The sequence below is a fragment of the Scyliorhinus torazame genome, chromosome 12, assembly GCF_047496885.1.
Source record: "Scyliorhinus torazame isolate Kashiwa2021f chromosome 12, sScyTor2.1, whole genome shotgun sequence".
NCBI lineage: Eukaryota > Metazoa > Chordata > Chondrichthyes > Carcharhiniformes > Scyliorhinidae > Scyliorhinus > Scyliorhinus torazame.
Window position 1 is genome coordinate 36,241,664 of NC_092718.1, and position 14,830 is coordinate 36,256,493.

A 14,830-nucleotide genomic window follows, 5' to 3' on the forward strand; every position below is an offset into this window, starting at 1 on the left:
AAGGTCAGCCCATGTGGCCAACTAAAGGGCCGCCCCAAGAACTGAGGCAAGTGGATGTGAGAGATGCCCACTCTCCTCCCTGTGGTGAAGGCCGCATTGCAGCTGGTTTGTCCAACTCATGTGCCTCATAACATCGAGATCCCAGAAAGATGCGGAGTTGTCACCCTCGAACCTCCTCCTCTCCCACCGTTACTCTGGACCCTAACACCATCCATCTCCGCACACTTTTTCCTTCCCCTCCAAGATGACGCTCACCAGGTGCATGTCACTTATATACACATGTAAAAGTGAACGTTCTCATTTCCCGCTGGCGGGAAATTTGATTTGGAGGACGAACATAATTCCGGCGAGGTGGCCATTTAATGAGCATGCATAAGGTATGCTAATGTATGCGTGTGGGTTTCCTGACGTTGTTCGTCGGGAAGCTCGACCAAAATCCCGCCTTGGAATTCTCGAGAAGAAACTTCCAACAGTTTATCCCCCCCCATCAGGAAATAGATTTTTTTGGCTCCTGCCAAATGAAGTACCCCCCCCATGCCCCATGACTCCCCCTGCTGGCAGGAGGGGAAAATTCCACGCATAGTATTAATTCTGTCTGCCGAAATGTTATTTTAATGCATGAAATTTTAGTTTGAACGTTTATCAGCGAAAGAACAAAGTGTGATTAAAATGTGCATGTTTCCAGTAATGTTTTAAGTATCCATGTTGTGTAATAATGTTTTTTTTTTTTTAATTTTGTGGAAGTGTATCCGTCATAATAGATTTGTTGAAAAGTGAGCCCTATAACTGTAAATAAAGAAAAAGAATCGCCGCCTTTATACAGAGCATTTAAAATCCTCAAAACATCTCAACGTGCATCACATTCTTAAATCATTTATGAAGTGTAGTTTCTTGTTAAGGCAAATGTAGCAACCAATTTGCACGGAATGAAAATGAATGAGATAATTGAGCAACAATCTGTGGCTGGTATTGGTATTTGAAGGATGAATATTGGGCAGGATCAGTAGGAGAGGTCAAATTGAGTAGGTTCCAAATTCAATCCTGGGGCCGCAATTCCCCGATCAGTAGTCAAAAAGGTTACTCTGCTCTGTTTCATGTCAGTGATGTGTGACTTGCTTTGGCTATTTCTTTTATTGCAGTTCTCTCTGCTTCTGTAACTAATCTGCTTTCTACGCAATCTGTTCATTCTACAACATTCAGCCCACTCTTCTTGCATCAACATTACTATCTGGTAATACAATTCTCCCTTTTCCCTGAATCTGATTGCACGTTAGCCAGTCAGGAAATCGAACTTGCATTGGTTTCCCCTTTTTCAAATACTTAATTCTCATCAACGGCTTGGAGCGTGGTGAGATAGCATTCAACGTGTTCAAGGCTGCCATTTCTGATTCGCAGGGAACCCTTTACTTGTAATTTAGTGGGCCAGATGGTCAAACAGACATTATTCAATATAAAGCTCCCAACACTGTGTTGTGTCTAACTTCACTGTAATATCTTTACTATTAATGGTCACATAGTATCGGTGGAGGGGGTGGTCTGGCTGGCCAGCCAGACGGTTGCTTGATGATGCGGAGCAATGCCAACAGCGTGGCATCAATTCCCGTGACCGGCTGAGGTTATTCATGAAGGTCCCGCCTTCTCAACCTTGCCCCTCGCCTGAGGTGTGGTGATCCTCAGGTTAAATCAACACCAGTCGGCTCTCAAAAGTGGGGGCGGGGGGGGGAGGAGCAATCTTTGGAACCGTGGCGACATTTACCGTCACCAATGGTACAGATAATCATTTCTAGAGCAATAATTTAGTTTGAGACTGAATCCTAAATAAATTGAGAGAGGCTAATTTGAGCTTCGGGGGCCAGGATCTAAGCCCTCGGACAACCTTAAGTACACATCCCTGACCAACACGACACAGCTGCAAATAGGATTTCTGGGAAAATGTGGAGCAGGTGCGGTGCCGTGTTAATTTTACCCTATTATTTTTGCAGCCTCATTTGTTTTCTCTTTAATTTCTAGAGAACTCTCCCTGTGGATTTTTCATTCAATAGTTTAGCAGATCTAAAGTTTAAGTTTTACGATGCCAGTCTGGTGGAGGCGATTAAACTGGAGGATCCATCGGTTCACGAGTTTTTCAGGCTGCTCTCGCTCTGCCACACAGTCATGCCAGAGGAAAAGAACGAAGGTAATATTTATTGGGATAGTTCTTGCTTAATGGAACGCAACAAAAGCTGGCCAGACTGAGCGTGGGCAGTTTGGAAGGGGAAAAAAAGACATCTTGAGACTCAGGCCCCTAGGTGAACAGGGTGAGGTTTGGCAACATTCATTCTGCTGGTAAAATCAAGCAGTCTATTAAAATGTCTCTGTAGAGCATGTATGCAGGTTTTGCGATAGGATAAAATACTGAATTGTGGGGTGACCTTGTTTAAGTATCTTCCATTGCCAGAAATAAAGGCACACCCATAGATAAAAGCAAAATGCTGCAGATGCTAGAAATCTGAAATAAAAACAGAAAATGCCTGGCTAATCTCAGCAGGTCTGGCAACATCTGTGGAGAGAGGAACAGAGTTAACATTTCGAGTCTAAATGACCCTTCTAGAAAACCCCTGTAACAAGGGTCATTTAGATCCTAAACTTTAACTCTGTCCTCTCTCCATAGATGCTGCCAGATCTCCTGAGTTTATCCAGCATTATCTGTTTTTATTATGAATGCATGTCTACATGTTGGTTGGATTTGGGTTGTGTTTATTTCCATTGTATTACGATATAAATGTCTCAATAAAATATTTTTAAAAATAAATGCATGTCCATCTGACACAAGTCTGCGGTCATGTTTTACATGAGCTGATGCTGTATGAGATTTTAGCTCAGGGGTCTAGCTTTAATGAGGATAGAATTGTGCTGCATTATGACAGCACAGTGGTTAGCACTGTCGCTTCACAGTACCAGGGACCCTGGTTCGATTCCCGACTTGGGTGGTCTGGCCGGAGTCTGTACGCTCTCCCCGTGTCTCCGGGTGCCCCGGTTTCCTCCCACAGTTCAAAGATGTGCAGGTTTGGTGGCTTGGTCACGCTAAATTGCCCCATGGTGTCCAAATGTTAGGTGGGGTTGCTGGGATAGGGTGGAAGTGTGGGTTGTGGCGGGGTGCTCTTTCTGTGGCTGGTGTAGACTCGACGGGCTGAATGGCCTCCTTCTGCACTGTGAAGTCTCTGAATCCTTTTTGGTGCTTTATGCCAAATCCAAACAGCCGGGCACTGATTCAGAATGCAGCTCCAGACTGCAGTGCTGCTGATCTGTGGGCCTGCTGGGCCATGCAAACTGTTGGAACTGCATGTCGCACAAGAACTTGGTTTCCCCACCGCGGCAGGGCCTTAAAAATACTGCCCAGAAATGCTTCTGGAAGTTTTCAGTCAAGCCTCCCTGCCTAGTTCTGTTCCTGCTGTTTGCCTCTTGCATACACATGGCCCATTACCAATGGGCACAGGGAAAGAGGGGCTTATGCCCGAGACTCTCCTTTCCTTTTGGGTACAGAGTCGAGGGGAATGAAAATAAAATCATTTTAAAAGTGAAAGTATTTGCTCCGTTTATTTTCCGCTGGTTTTGCAAGAACTTCAGATTTCTCATTCATTCATAAGGCATTTTATTGTCTGCTTTTCCAATGAGAACTTTAACCCTCCACTTTAAATAGGTTAACGCCCCTGCTAAAACAAGGGACAAAGAATTGGCATCTGAATGCGGAGAGTATTCTACCAATAATTTTACCACCTAGTTTTTTTGCGGGAATTTGACCTTTGAAAGGTGGTAAATCGATATAAACATGAGCAGTATAATAGCGGTTTCTGATGTTTTCTAGTTATTTATCAGCAAAATTTAGCCATCATCCACATGTTCAGGGCAGAATCTTCCTACAATTTGGTAAAGTGTCAGACTCAGACTGAACATTGGCATGTAGCTCTCCAGTTGCAAAGAACGGTTTTCTCTCCAGGTCTCGAGCCTCTTTGAAGGAAGAAAAATGAGTGGCCGTGGTTTACGCCATCAATCTGGTGGGTCAGGGCCTTTAAGGGGCTCCCCGATCGTCAATGAAACCGAACGGACTCCATCTCCACCACGGAGATATTGGGGACTCTCTTCTTTCTCCCCCCTCCCCACTCCAACAATCAACGTCAGCATTCCCACCCTTCCCCGCTCCCTCAGTGCCCGCTCTCCTCCCTACCCCCCCCCCCCCCCCCCCCCCCCCCGCTACAGCACAGTGACAGTGGCTAGCACAGTTGCTTCACAGCTCCAGGGGTCCCAGGCTCGACTCCCGGCTTGGGTGACTGTCTGTGTGGAATCTACACGATCTCCCCGTGTCTGCGTTGGTTTCCTCCGGGTGCTCCGGTTTCCTCCCATAAGTCCAAAGATGGGCAGGTTAGGTGGATTGGCCATGCTAAATTGCCGTTAAAGGTTTGGCGGGGTTACGGGAGTAGGGTGGGAGTGTGGGCCTAAGTAGGGTGCTCTTTCGAAGAGCCGGTACAGACATGGTGGGCTGAGTGGCCTCCTTCAGCACTGCAAATTCTATGATTCTGTACACATAAATGAGCCCCCCCCCCCCCCCCCCCCCCCCGGCCCCGCGCGCGCGATGGAACTCCCTCTAGGACTGGACCAGCAATGCCCCTGCATACGTTGGCACTGCTAGATTGGCACAGTGCCAACCTGTGGCACAGCCTGGGCATGTTGTTCCCCCCCCCCCCCCACCACCCCCACCCCACCCCCACCTCTCCCGGCAGCTATACGTGCCTTTACGCCCCTGGAGGGATCCCCTAGACTGATTCTCATTTGGTCAAACCTGTTCGTCGGCGAGGTTTGAATATTTAGTGAGGGGGGATCATGTGACGGGTGGCTCATTAATAATATTTCAATTCATTAAAATCTATTTAAATGAGGTTCCTGTGCTTTGTGGGCGTGAACCTCGTGACATCGCCGGCAAGGGGCAGGGAAGATCAGGGGAACGCGATCTCTCCGGAGAGAATCACGTTTCCCGAGTTTCTCGAGACTTCGGACCTTTCCGCACTACTTACCAGGAGATTTACCCAGGAAATGATAGACGGAAAAATCGAGTTTGACTCCAGAACTGACCTCCCTCCTCCTCCTCCCCCCCCCCCCCCACTCACCCCCAATCACTCACACTGAATTCTCCCCCCCCCCGACTCATTTGTATACTCCCCCGACCACCCAACTAACCCCAGTCCCTCCACCACAGTACTCACCTCACCCACCTGCCTATTTACTCATTCACCCCATCCCCCATTTCAAACCGGATCTTTAAGCTGACCATATGGCGGCTAATGTTATTGGCTTGCTTAATTCTGATGTTTGGGCAATTCTCATTGTTTGCGCTAGCAATGGCTTTTAATTATCAGGAGAACACCGTCTGTACAAAACATTTGTGTTTTTTAAAATGAAATTCTCTTGAATTTTGCTTCCAGGTGAACTTGTTTACCAAGCCCAGTCACCCGATGAAGGAGCATTGGTCACAGCTGCAAGAAGCTTTGGTTTTGTTTTTCGGTCCCGCACCCCAGAAACCATCACCGTGAATGAAATGGGCAAATCTGTCGTGTACCAGCTGCTGGCCATTTTGGATTTTAACAATGTGCGAAAGAGGATGTCAGTGATTGGTGCGTTGAGTACATAAACAAATTATAGCCTCTGACATGTACTTTTTTCCCCAAATATGTTCATTGTCCCTTTTCACTTTGTTCTTTTAGAGCAATGGAACTGATCTAAATGAAATTCAAGTTTGCCTAAGTTTACTTGTGTTGCTTTTTATATCTTTCACCGTTGACTGTAAGTTGTCTTGTGTTATAGTGAGAAATCCTGAAGGGCAAATAAGACTTTACTCGAAGGGAGCTGATACCATTCTGTTCGAAAGGCTTCATCCATCCAATGAAGACTTGATGTGTGTGACTTCAGACCATCTCAGTGTATGTATCTCTTCCACTTTTTATTAGTTATTGTGTTTGGTTAATCAAAAATATGATGATTAGCCCGGACTTTACAAGGCATTATTGCAACAAACTGATGGAATATCAATGCTCCTGGATTCTGAATTCATTTCTTTCCTACTCTTCTTTTAAGCTAACAGTGTTATGTAGGACTTCCTTTGTATCGCATAGAATTTAGGAACGATTGGATCTACATTTGGTAGCACCCCAAGTTGGTTATGATTCTGGCAATGATGGTGCACAAGAATGATGAGGCCTTCAGGCCAAACTAAATTAGTGCTCGGACCTCATCACTACAACTTAGGCAAGTTGAGGGTGCCCTGACACAGCTCGCTTGTCGAGGCTGAACAAGGTTTGGATGGCGCTGAAGCCCAATGAAGTCCAGCAGGACATGGGGGAGGTGATTGGGAAGGGGGGGGGGAGGGGGGGTCAGCAGCAATCCATGGTTGTTTAGTGAGGCCTGGAGAATCACTCCAGCTCTTTCTGGATCCATGCAACATAAACATTTTGTCATCTTTTTGTGGTGAGGGACCTCCAGTAATCGTCGCTGGTCAGGCAGCATAAACCAGGGAATACTAGCTCGAGCTTGCCCATTACGAGCTTCAACTGCCGAAGCAAATTCAGGAGTCAGGATTTCAAATAGACGCAGGAGCTTCATTTCAGGATTAAAATGAGCCCCGTGCTGAATAAAAGTCACAACGAATATAGCAGTGACCAAGACGTCAGTAGAAATTATTTCATGAGATTTGGGTGTCATTGTCAAGGCCAGGATTTGCAGCCCATCCCTAATTGCTCTTGGACTGAGTGGATTTCTCGGCCATTTCAGAGGGCAGTTAAGAGTCGCCCACATTTCTGTGGGTCTAGAGTCATATTTGTTTCAATTTAGAATGCCCAATTATTTTTTTCCAATTAAGGGGCAATTTAGCATGGCCAATCCACATAAATCTGCACATCTTTTTTGGGTTGTGGGGGTGAAACCCACGCAGACGGGGGAGAATGTGCAAACTCCACACGGACAGTGACCCGGGGCCGGGATCGAACCTGGGTCCACAGCGCCGTAGGCAACAGTGCTAACCACTGCCCCACAGTGCCCCCTGGGTCTGGAGTCATGTGTAGACCAGATAGGGAAAGGACAGCAGATTTCCTTCCCATTAGTGAACAGGTGGGATTTTACAACAAAGAAAGATAGTTTTATGGTCACTAGCTTTTAATTCAAGATTTGATTAATAGAATTCAAATTCCATCAGTTGCCATGGTGGGATATAAACCCATGTCCCCAGAGCGTTAGCCTAGATCTTTGGATTATTAGTTCAGCAACATTACGACTATGCCACCGTCTCCCCAGGTTTGACAAAGACCTCTGTTCTGCTAAATTAGTTACTATTGTTTCCTGATTACGCCTTTTTGTGAGGGCCACAAAGAGTCCAGCATGAGTTTGTAGAGTCAAACAGAAAGTAACTTTCATTCACAATGATATTTACACAGCAAATAATTCCCAGCCTCTGACCTGCTCCTGTAGCCACTGTATTTGTACGGCTAGTCCAATTCAGTTTCTGGTCAATGTCAAGCACCAACATGGTGATATTGGGGAATTAAGCAATGGTAATGCCATTGATTGTCAAAGGGAGATGGTTAGATTATCTTTATTTAAGAATAGTCACTGCCTAGAACTTCAGTGGCATGGATGTCATTCGCCACATATCAGCTCGAGCCAAATGTTGCCCAGGGTCTTGCTGCTTATGAACATGGATTGCTTCAGTACCCGAGGAGTGGCGAATGGTACGGAATATTGTGTAATTATCAGAAAACATTCTTTCTAATTTCACAGTAAATTGAGCAGCCTTTGTTCCTTACAGTCTGCAATAAAGTGATCTTCTCAAAGCCCAGGATGAAATCAGAGCAGTTCAATAATTCTGAGACTTTTGATGGAGCATTATCTTGGGTTATTAAGTTGTTTCCAGCAGTATATTTGGTGAGCATCTTAACTGGGCATATGACATACTCAAAGGTTGCCAATATTCGACCATCTCAAGTGGATAGTTATTATCTTATGGGTCATTAAGAAAATATGTCTGACCAAACATGCTATTGTTGGGTGTAATTTTCAACTTCAACTTGTCACTATTTGTGCTGATCACATTGCTATCTACAGGAAGTGAATCAATATAGGCAGACATTGAAAGGCAGTAGGTATATAAATGATGTGTTCGTGCTGAGAAGATAAGTCACTAACTGTCGGGAAAGATTGACTGTGACTTACCGATTTGTATGTAAACTACAAGCTTCACACATGCGCTTCAGTTATAAAACATTTTCTTGGTAATTGCATCTAAACTGTCCTCTAGTGGGGGACTGGGGAGAAGCACGACAAAAACTGGTAGCTAATTGAGAATCATTGACAATGTTTTCTGCTTATTTGCCACAACTGATAACTTTAATATTCTGCAAGACATTGTACCTTTATTGGCTAACACGTCCAGTTTTGGTAGGCTGCAGAGCAGACACATTACTTTCTGTCAAAATTGTCAGAGGCCAGTGGATGTGATGACACGACCTATTCCAAGTTGGCGGTAACCTCGGACAACATTGATGAGATGTTCACCTTCTGCAGAATCACAAGCAGAACAGGAATACCGGAGTTGTTTGTACTTATCACAGACCCTCCTCAGAGCAGGATTCCCCTTCCACCCACGGCATGTTTTCCGGCAGCGGAGGTGGCTCACCATTGGCTAGCGGTGGGATCCTCCGGTCCCGCCAATGTGTTACAGATGCCTGGTCAGCTCTCAACACTGGCGAAGACTAGAGCCACAACTTTATTAAGCTTTAAGGCTGCGCAGAAAGAGCGATTTCTTCCAATAATGATATCATAAGAAATAGGGCTTGGTTATTTTAGAAACAAACTTTATTAAAACAAAAGAAAAACAATATTTGAACTTTTAAACCAACCCTAACAATAACAGATTAAATGTCGTTTCTTAACTTTAACACGTGGGTTCCCATTGAACAACACTTAAAGTGGACATGCAGCTCTATTTCTCAAAGAACATGGGTGGGATTCTCCCCTAACCAGCGGGGTGGGCCGGAGCGGTGCCGAGGAGTATCGTGAACCACTCCGGCGTTGGGCCACCCGAAAGGTGCAGAATCCACCGCACCTTCAGGGGCTAGGCCGGCGCGGTTGGTGCCGCGCCAACCAGCAGCAAAGGGCTTGGCGCCGCAACAGCCGGCGCTGAAGGGCCTCCACCGGCCGGTGCGAGTTGACGCATGCGCGGGAGCACCAGCGTGTGCTGGTGTCATCCCAGCGCTTGCGCAGGTGGTTCTTCTCCGCGCCGGCCATGGCGGACCATTACACCGGCTGGCACGGAGGGAAAGAGCGCCCCCACGGCACAGGCCCGCCCGTGGATTGGTTGGCCCCGATCGCAGGCCAGGCCACCGTTGCCCCCCCCCCTGGGGCCGGCTCCCCCCTCCCCCTTGGGCCATCGCAGGCCAGAGAATTGACGGGGGGGGGGGGGGGGGGCGCTGCCAACGGCCCCCGACCGGAGCGGCGCCATTCCCGCCCCTGCTGAAAAACCGCCGCCAGAGAATCCGGCAGCCAGCGGCGGGGCGGGATTCACGCCGCCCCCCCCGGCGATTCTCCGGCCCGGCGGGGGGTCGGAGAATCCCGCCCCATATTCCTGCATTTTCAGACCCCTTTCCAAAATCCTCTCTCGGTTGCAACTTTCTCGACCTCTGTCAGCCGCTTTCCAAAGCCTTCATTTTGTACCTGTTCAAAACAGGATTCCTCCCACCCTTTCTCTGAGCTCCACCCAGCCCCTCAAACAAAAGTTCTCTCTTGGGGTGCCCAGTCTTGAACCCATCAGCATTATCTTGGCTGTTTGATTTCCCACTCCCATTTATACAAAAGAACAGAGCCATGCTATTGATAGGCAACTAACCTCCCATTGATGGACAAAGAGGCCATCAGACTCTGTAATGGGCTAATAGCTGGTCACACAGGAGTTTGCTGAAGGAGAATGGATCTGAAGTGACTCACCCTCACTGAACAGAGCCATCCGGTATATTCTCACTAACGAGTTTAAGTCTGACTGGGACAATGTAACTCGGCCAGGTGTGGGCATATCCCTCTGACTCAGTGCTAGCAGTTTTTTTTCCTCCGTTTGTTTAATCCCTAAATCGCCGGCTACATCTTCGATCCCGTTTCTGAACCCAATTTCCTAATATCTCCCTCGCGTGACAAAAGTCAACGACATTTTGTATTGTTCGCTGGACATGTCGCCATGGATCCCGCCCTGGAGGAGTTGCCATCAGCGGGACAGAGGGTCCGGCATCAGGAAGAGCCGGAAAATCATGGTGACAACAGCTGCACTTGAAGATTCTGTATAAATCCAACAATTTGGTGTGATTTCTCGTTCTCCGTTACAATAAGGTATGGAACTCCCTGCCACACAGTGTAATTATGTCAGGGTTGATGCAGACGATTGGGTGCAATGTTAGATTTTACTTACAACCAGTGTTAAAGGGAAAGTGCAGTGGAAAACCTGAAACCTGTCAATTCACACCTCAATATGATTTCTCCTTTTCAGATAATGAAATGGGAATTCTCATTGCCTTCTCCTTAGCCAGTTTATTGTCATCCAGATGCAGGAGGGATTGCCACTCGTGTATCAGTCTCCACAGCCACAACAGACCATACACAAGTGATATAAATCCCAGGCATAGTCCCATCGTCTCCTGAGATGGACGGATCAATGCCTGCCCTTAGTGCTTGTCTTCGCCAAGTTGCATCTTATTAAGCATCATTCGTGCAAGGCTTAGTCATTTAACGTGGTTTTCAGTTAAAGTGGGTTTGGGCTGAAGAACGTTTGTGCGTCATCTGGTGCTTCGGTGGAGAAAAAGACACTCAAGCTTAAGAAGGACTCAACTTTCCAAAATCGTATCTGAGACTGCGGGTGGGATTTATTGCGTGTTTTTCAGCGGCGCAGGCAGCCCGCCAGCAGCATCTACCGGTCCCACTGTTGTCAACGGGATTTCCTGTTGACTACTCCCCTCGTCGACGGGAAACCCGTGCGCCATCGTGTGACCGGAATTTTCCGCCGGTACATCTGGCTAAGCATATCTTTTTCAAATGTGAGTTTGCTCTGAACATTATCTTCTGTAATACTAAGCACTCTAGGTGATGAATACATATCTGCAGCATTTTCTATATGCATGTATATGTATTGTTAGCAAGATCCTCAAAATAATAGTACCCTTGTAGCAGGCTTGATTTGCCACCATATGTTTAATAACACATATGCAGTGAGCTTTCTGTTTGCATTTACCGTCGGTTTTAAGCTGCCTAAGGTAGCACTAACATTCATTGAGCAAGAACTTGATGTGCAATGGTCAACAATGGCTTTTGCTTTCATGACCACATTTGATTACAATATGTTCGAACAGCATGGTAAAGTATCATTTTTATATTAGACACCAAGCAATGTTCACTTTCCTGCATTATTAGAGTGGCTATGTTTATCGTTAATGAGGGGAAATGTATTCCAAGGATGATTCACATGCACAGGCAAAAAAAAATGGCCAAACAGAATTAGCTTAAAATTCTCTTTACGTTGATAGAATGGTGAATGTAAAGTTAATTGCATTGTGTTTTGAAAATTATTTGTGTTCGCGAATGTAATTGGAATCCGTCAGCAGTCAATTTTATAAACTAATTGGAGGAAGTTTGAATTGCTTGTAATCCTTAAATGGTACAAAGACAAATTTCTTTGTGATTTCCCTGTCACTCCCTATGACCAAACGTTGATGCGATAGCAGCTGTTTATGCTGTTCAGAGACACCCCAGGAGCAGCCGTTCTAAGCTGTTCAGTTTGTGACATGTCTCAATAAATACTGCTGCTCGCAGCCGTAAGTGCATGCGCGAGCTCCATAAACTGCACCCTTGTGACCACAATCTGGCACTCACCCATCAATATGTAATATTGCTGGTGTCATTTTAGGAGAAGGGATGTGGAGCCTCAATAGATCCTGCGCTTTGGCGCTGCCTCATTGATGTTAAGGAGTGAAATGGGAGATATCAGTGGTACGTTTCTCCGTAGGATCCTCTCGGGTCAGCAAGCGACTAATCTTCTAAAACATGGAAAGTTAATTGTGCGGACAGAGATAATTTATCAGATCATGAAACGAAAAATGAAGGACTTGAATTCATTTGGAGCCTTTCTAGATGATAGAATGTGCTTTGCAGCCAATTAAGTACTTTTGAAATGTAGGGCGCGATCCAATGGCCATGCTGCGCCCAAAAAGCAGCTCGCCACACCGCAGCGTGGCCAATAAAGGCTGAGAGACCCCGCTCCCGGGATCTACCCAGCTTGCAACGCCTCGCGAGATCTAAAGCGATGCAAGTCTCGCCCATTGCGGGCAAGATCACTTTTTAGCAAATCTGCATATTAGAACGAGACAGATAGTCTCACTTTAATGAGCAGTTTCTCAAGGTACCTGAGGCGATGGGATCTATCCCCTTCGCCTCGGAGACCTCAGGTGAGCGCTGTTCAGTACTGGTCTCCACAAACGGGGACCAGTCGGAACGGCACTCATGAGGGTCTCCCAGGGGATCAGAGGCCCCCATGTGCATGCCCTTTGGGCAGGGTAGCACCCTGGCACTCCTGGTGCCACCTGGGCATCCTGGCACTGGCAGCCTGCTATGCTGGCAGTGCCACCTGGGTGCCAGCCTAACATTGCCAAGGTGCCCATGTGGCTCTGACAGCGGGCAGCGGCACTGCCAGGGTGTCAGGTTGGCAATGCCAAGCTGGCATTTATTGCACGCTGGCAATCGGGAGGGGTCCTGCGCGGGTGTCGGGGAGTGCAGGGGGTAACGGGGACCCCCTCATATTGCTTTGGGGCTTGGAGGGGGATCGGGAGTCACTTCGGGGCCCTCGGAGATCGGGACGTCATTTAAAAATGGTATCCCGTTTTCTACACTGAGGAGTTCTGGTGAGCGGCTTAACGCGCTCACGATGGGACTATGTTTCCATTTAGTTGAATCGCGCCTGTACCTCCTGTTGTATTGTAGGAAATGCAGCAGCCAATTTGTGCACAGAAAGCTCCCACACGCTTCAGCATGCTAATGACGAGATAATCTGCTTTTGTGATGTTCATTTGAGGGATAAGTATTGGGCTGGATGCGAAGGAGCACTGTTCTGCTCTCTAAACATTTGGGCCAAAAGATTGCTCATGTCCACCTGGGAGGGAGGGAAGGACTTGGTTTAGCATCTCGTCCGGAATACCATCTTTGACCCTTGTGCTCAAGTCTCTGGAGTGGGACTTGAACCCATAGTCTGCTAGCTCAGAAGCAAGAATGCTATTGACTGGCCCATGGCTTCAGAATGTATCATTGCGATGCTTGAATGATTCGCTGGTTGTGTTAGTGCCTGAGACTGATAGTTTCAGACTATTTTCTATCGCTGATGCGAATGCCAAAAGAGCAGTTCATATATTTTTAATTTTCTGGCCATGATATTCATTTATTGTGGTGGTCCACAAGAGTCTGAGGAGAAAGAGCCAGCCCACCATGAAGTAGGGGCCCAGTAATAAGCTTCTAGGATTTTGGAGGACATGATTTAAATCAATAACAAGGGGAGAATTTTTGCTCTCTGTTGCAATACAAAGGATTGGTTTCTTTTCTACTATCAATGCACTCTGGAGTTGTGCTTTCAGTTTTCAAAAAAATGATCCAAGAGCAGAAATGAGTTCAACTGTCCCTTGGTCAATCTGTGATAAATCGTATACATAGGAATTTCCCTTTCCTTTACAAAATATTGGGACTTAGATATTAAATTAAAGCCCTACCTCTCTATTCCAATGCTCACAGATGGAAGTTAAAGATCCTGTGGTATTCTTCAAAGGAAAGTAGGAGATTCCCCCTATCCTGACCAGCATTCTCAACCAACAGCCAAAAACTGGTCACTCATCCCTTTGATGTTTGTGGGATCTCAGTTGTTCCCCTTAGTTGAAGGGTCAATAACAAGGGGGCATAATGCTAAGATGAGGTGCAGGAGCTTTACAGGAGATTTGAGGAAACTTGAGCCTGGAATACACTGCCTGGGAGGGTTGATTTTGTGAGGGCCACGAAGAATCCAGCATGAGTTTTAAGGATACAAAGAAATAACATTTATTTACAATAACATATATATACAACAGCAGCAGCAACTTCGCTTGCTGCTCACTCCTTCCTGGCTGGTTCCAAACTGGCCAGCTTTATTTATACAGGGAGTATGCTAATGATTTCTCCGCCCCCCCCCTCATTGGGGAAACTCATACTCCCACAGGATTGTGGGATTGTCATTAGTCCCCAGCCAATGGTAAGCATGCAGGTTATAACATCCCTCCCCCACCAAAGTCCAAGGAATCCACCGAAGACCCTGGCGAAGGAGGGCGTCAGACTCGTTTTGCCGCAGGCCAGACACCATTTGCACGAGGCTCTGGATCGGGTGGAGTGTAACGAGACGGAGACCGGCGCTTCCGTGATGAACGGCGTAACGGTTGTACATCCACGGCCCGAGGATTCCCCCTCCGATGCGTCCTGTGTCTCCATCTTGGAGTCAGAGTCTGCTGCCTCCGTCATCTCGGCGTCTCTATCTCCACGCGGTTCTGTAACAACCTGCGCAGGCTTTCAGTGAGGCACCAGAGGAAGATTGTGAGGACTACTTTCCATTGTCCCTGGTCTCTGTGGCTGTAGAAATGATCTCTGGGGGCGGGGAATCTTTGGAAGGGATAGTCTTCTGGACCGAATGTGGTCTACATGTTTGCGCTGGAGACGACCCTGGGCTTGCACTTGGTAAGATATAGGGCCCGTTTGGCGAAAGATTACG

At 46.9% G+C, this 14,830-nt stretch overlaps 1 protein-coding gene across 1 annotated transcript in view; it reads left to right on the forward strand.

The window, feature by feature from the left end:
• The window catches only part of LOC140387321 (phospholipid-transporting ATPase ID-like), a 207,143-nt gene that overhangs the window by 109,683 nt on the left and 82,630 nt on the right, over positions 1-14,830 (forward strand). The window contains exons 14-16 of the mRNA XM_072470249.1: positions 2,011-2,176; positions 5,457-5,645; positions 5,836-5,951. Of these exons, the coding sequence (XP_072326350.1) occupies positions 2,011-2,176; positions 5,457-5,645; positions 5,836-5,951 (471 nt within the window). The remainder of the gene's footprint in view (positions 1-2,010; positions 2,177-5,456; positions 5,646-5,835; positions 5,952-14,830) is intronic.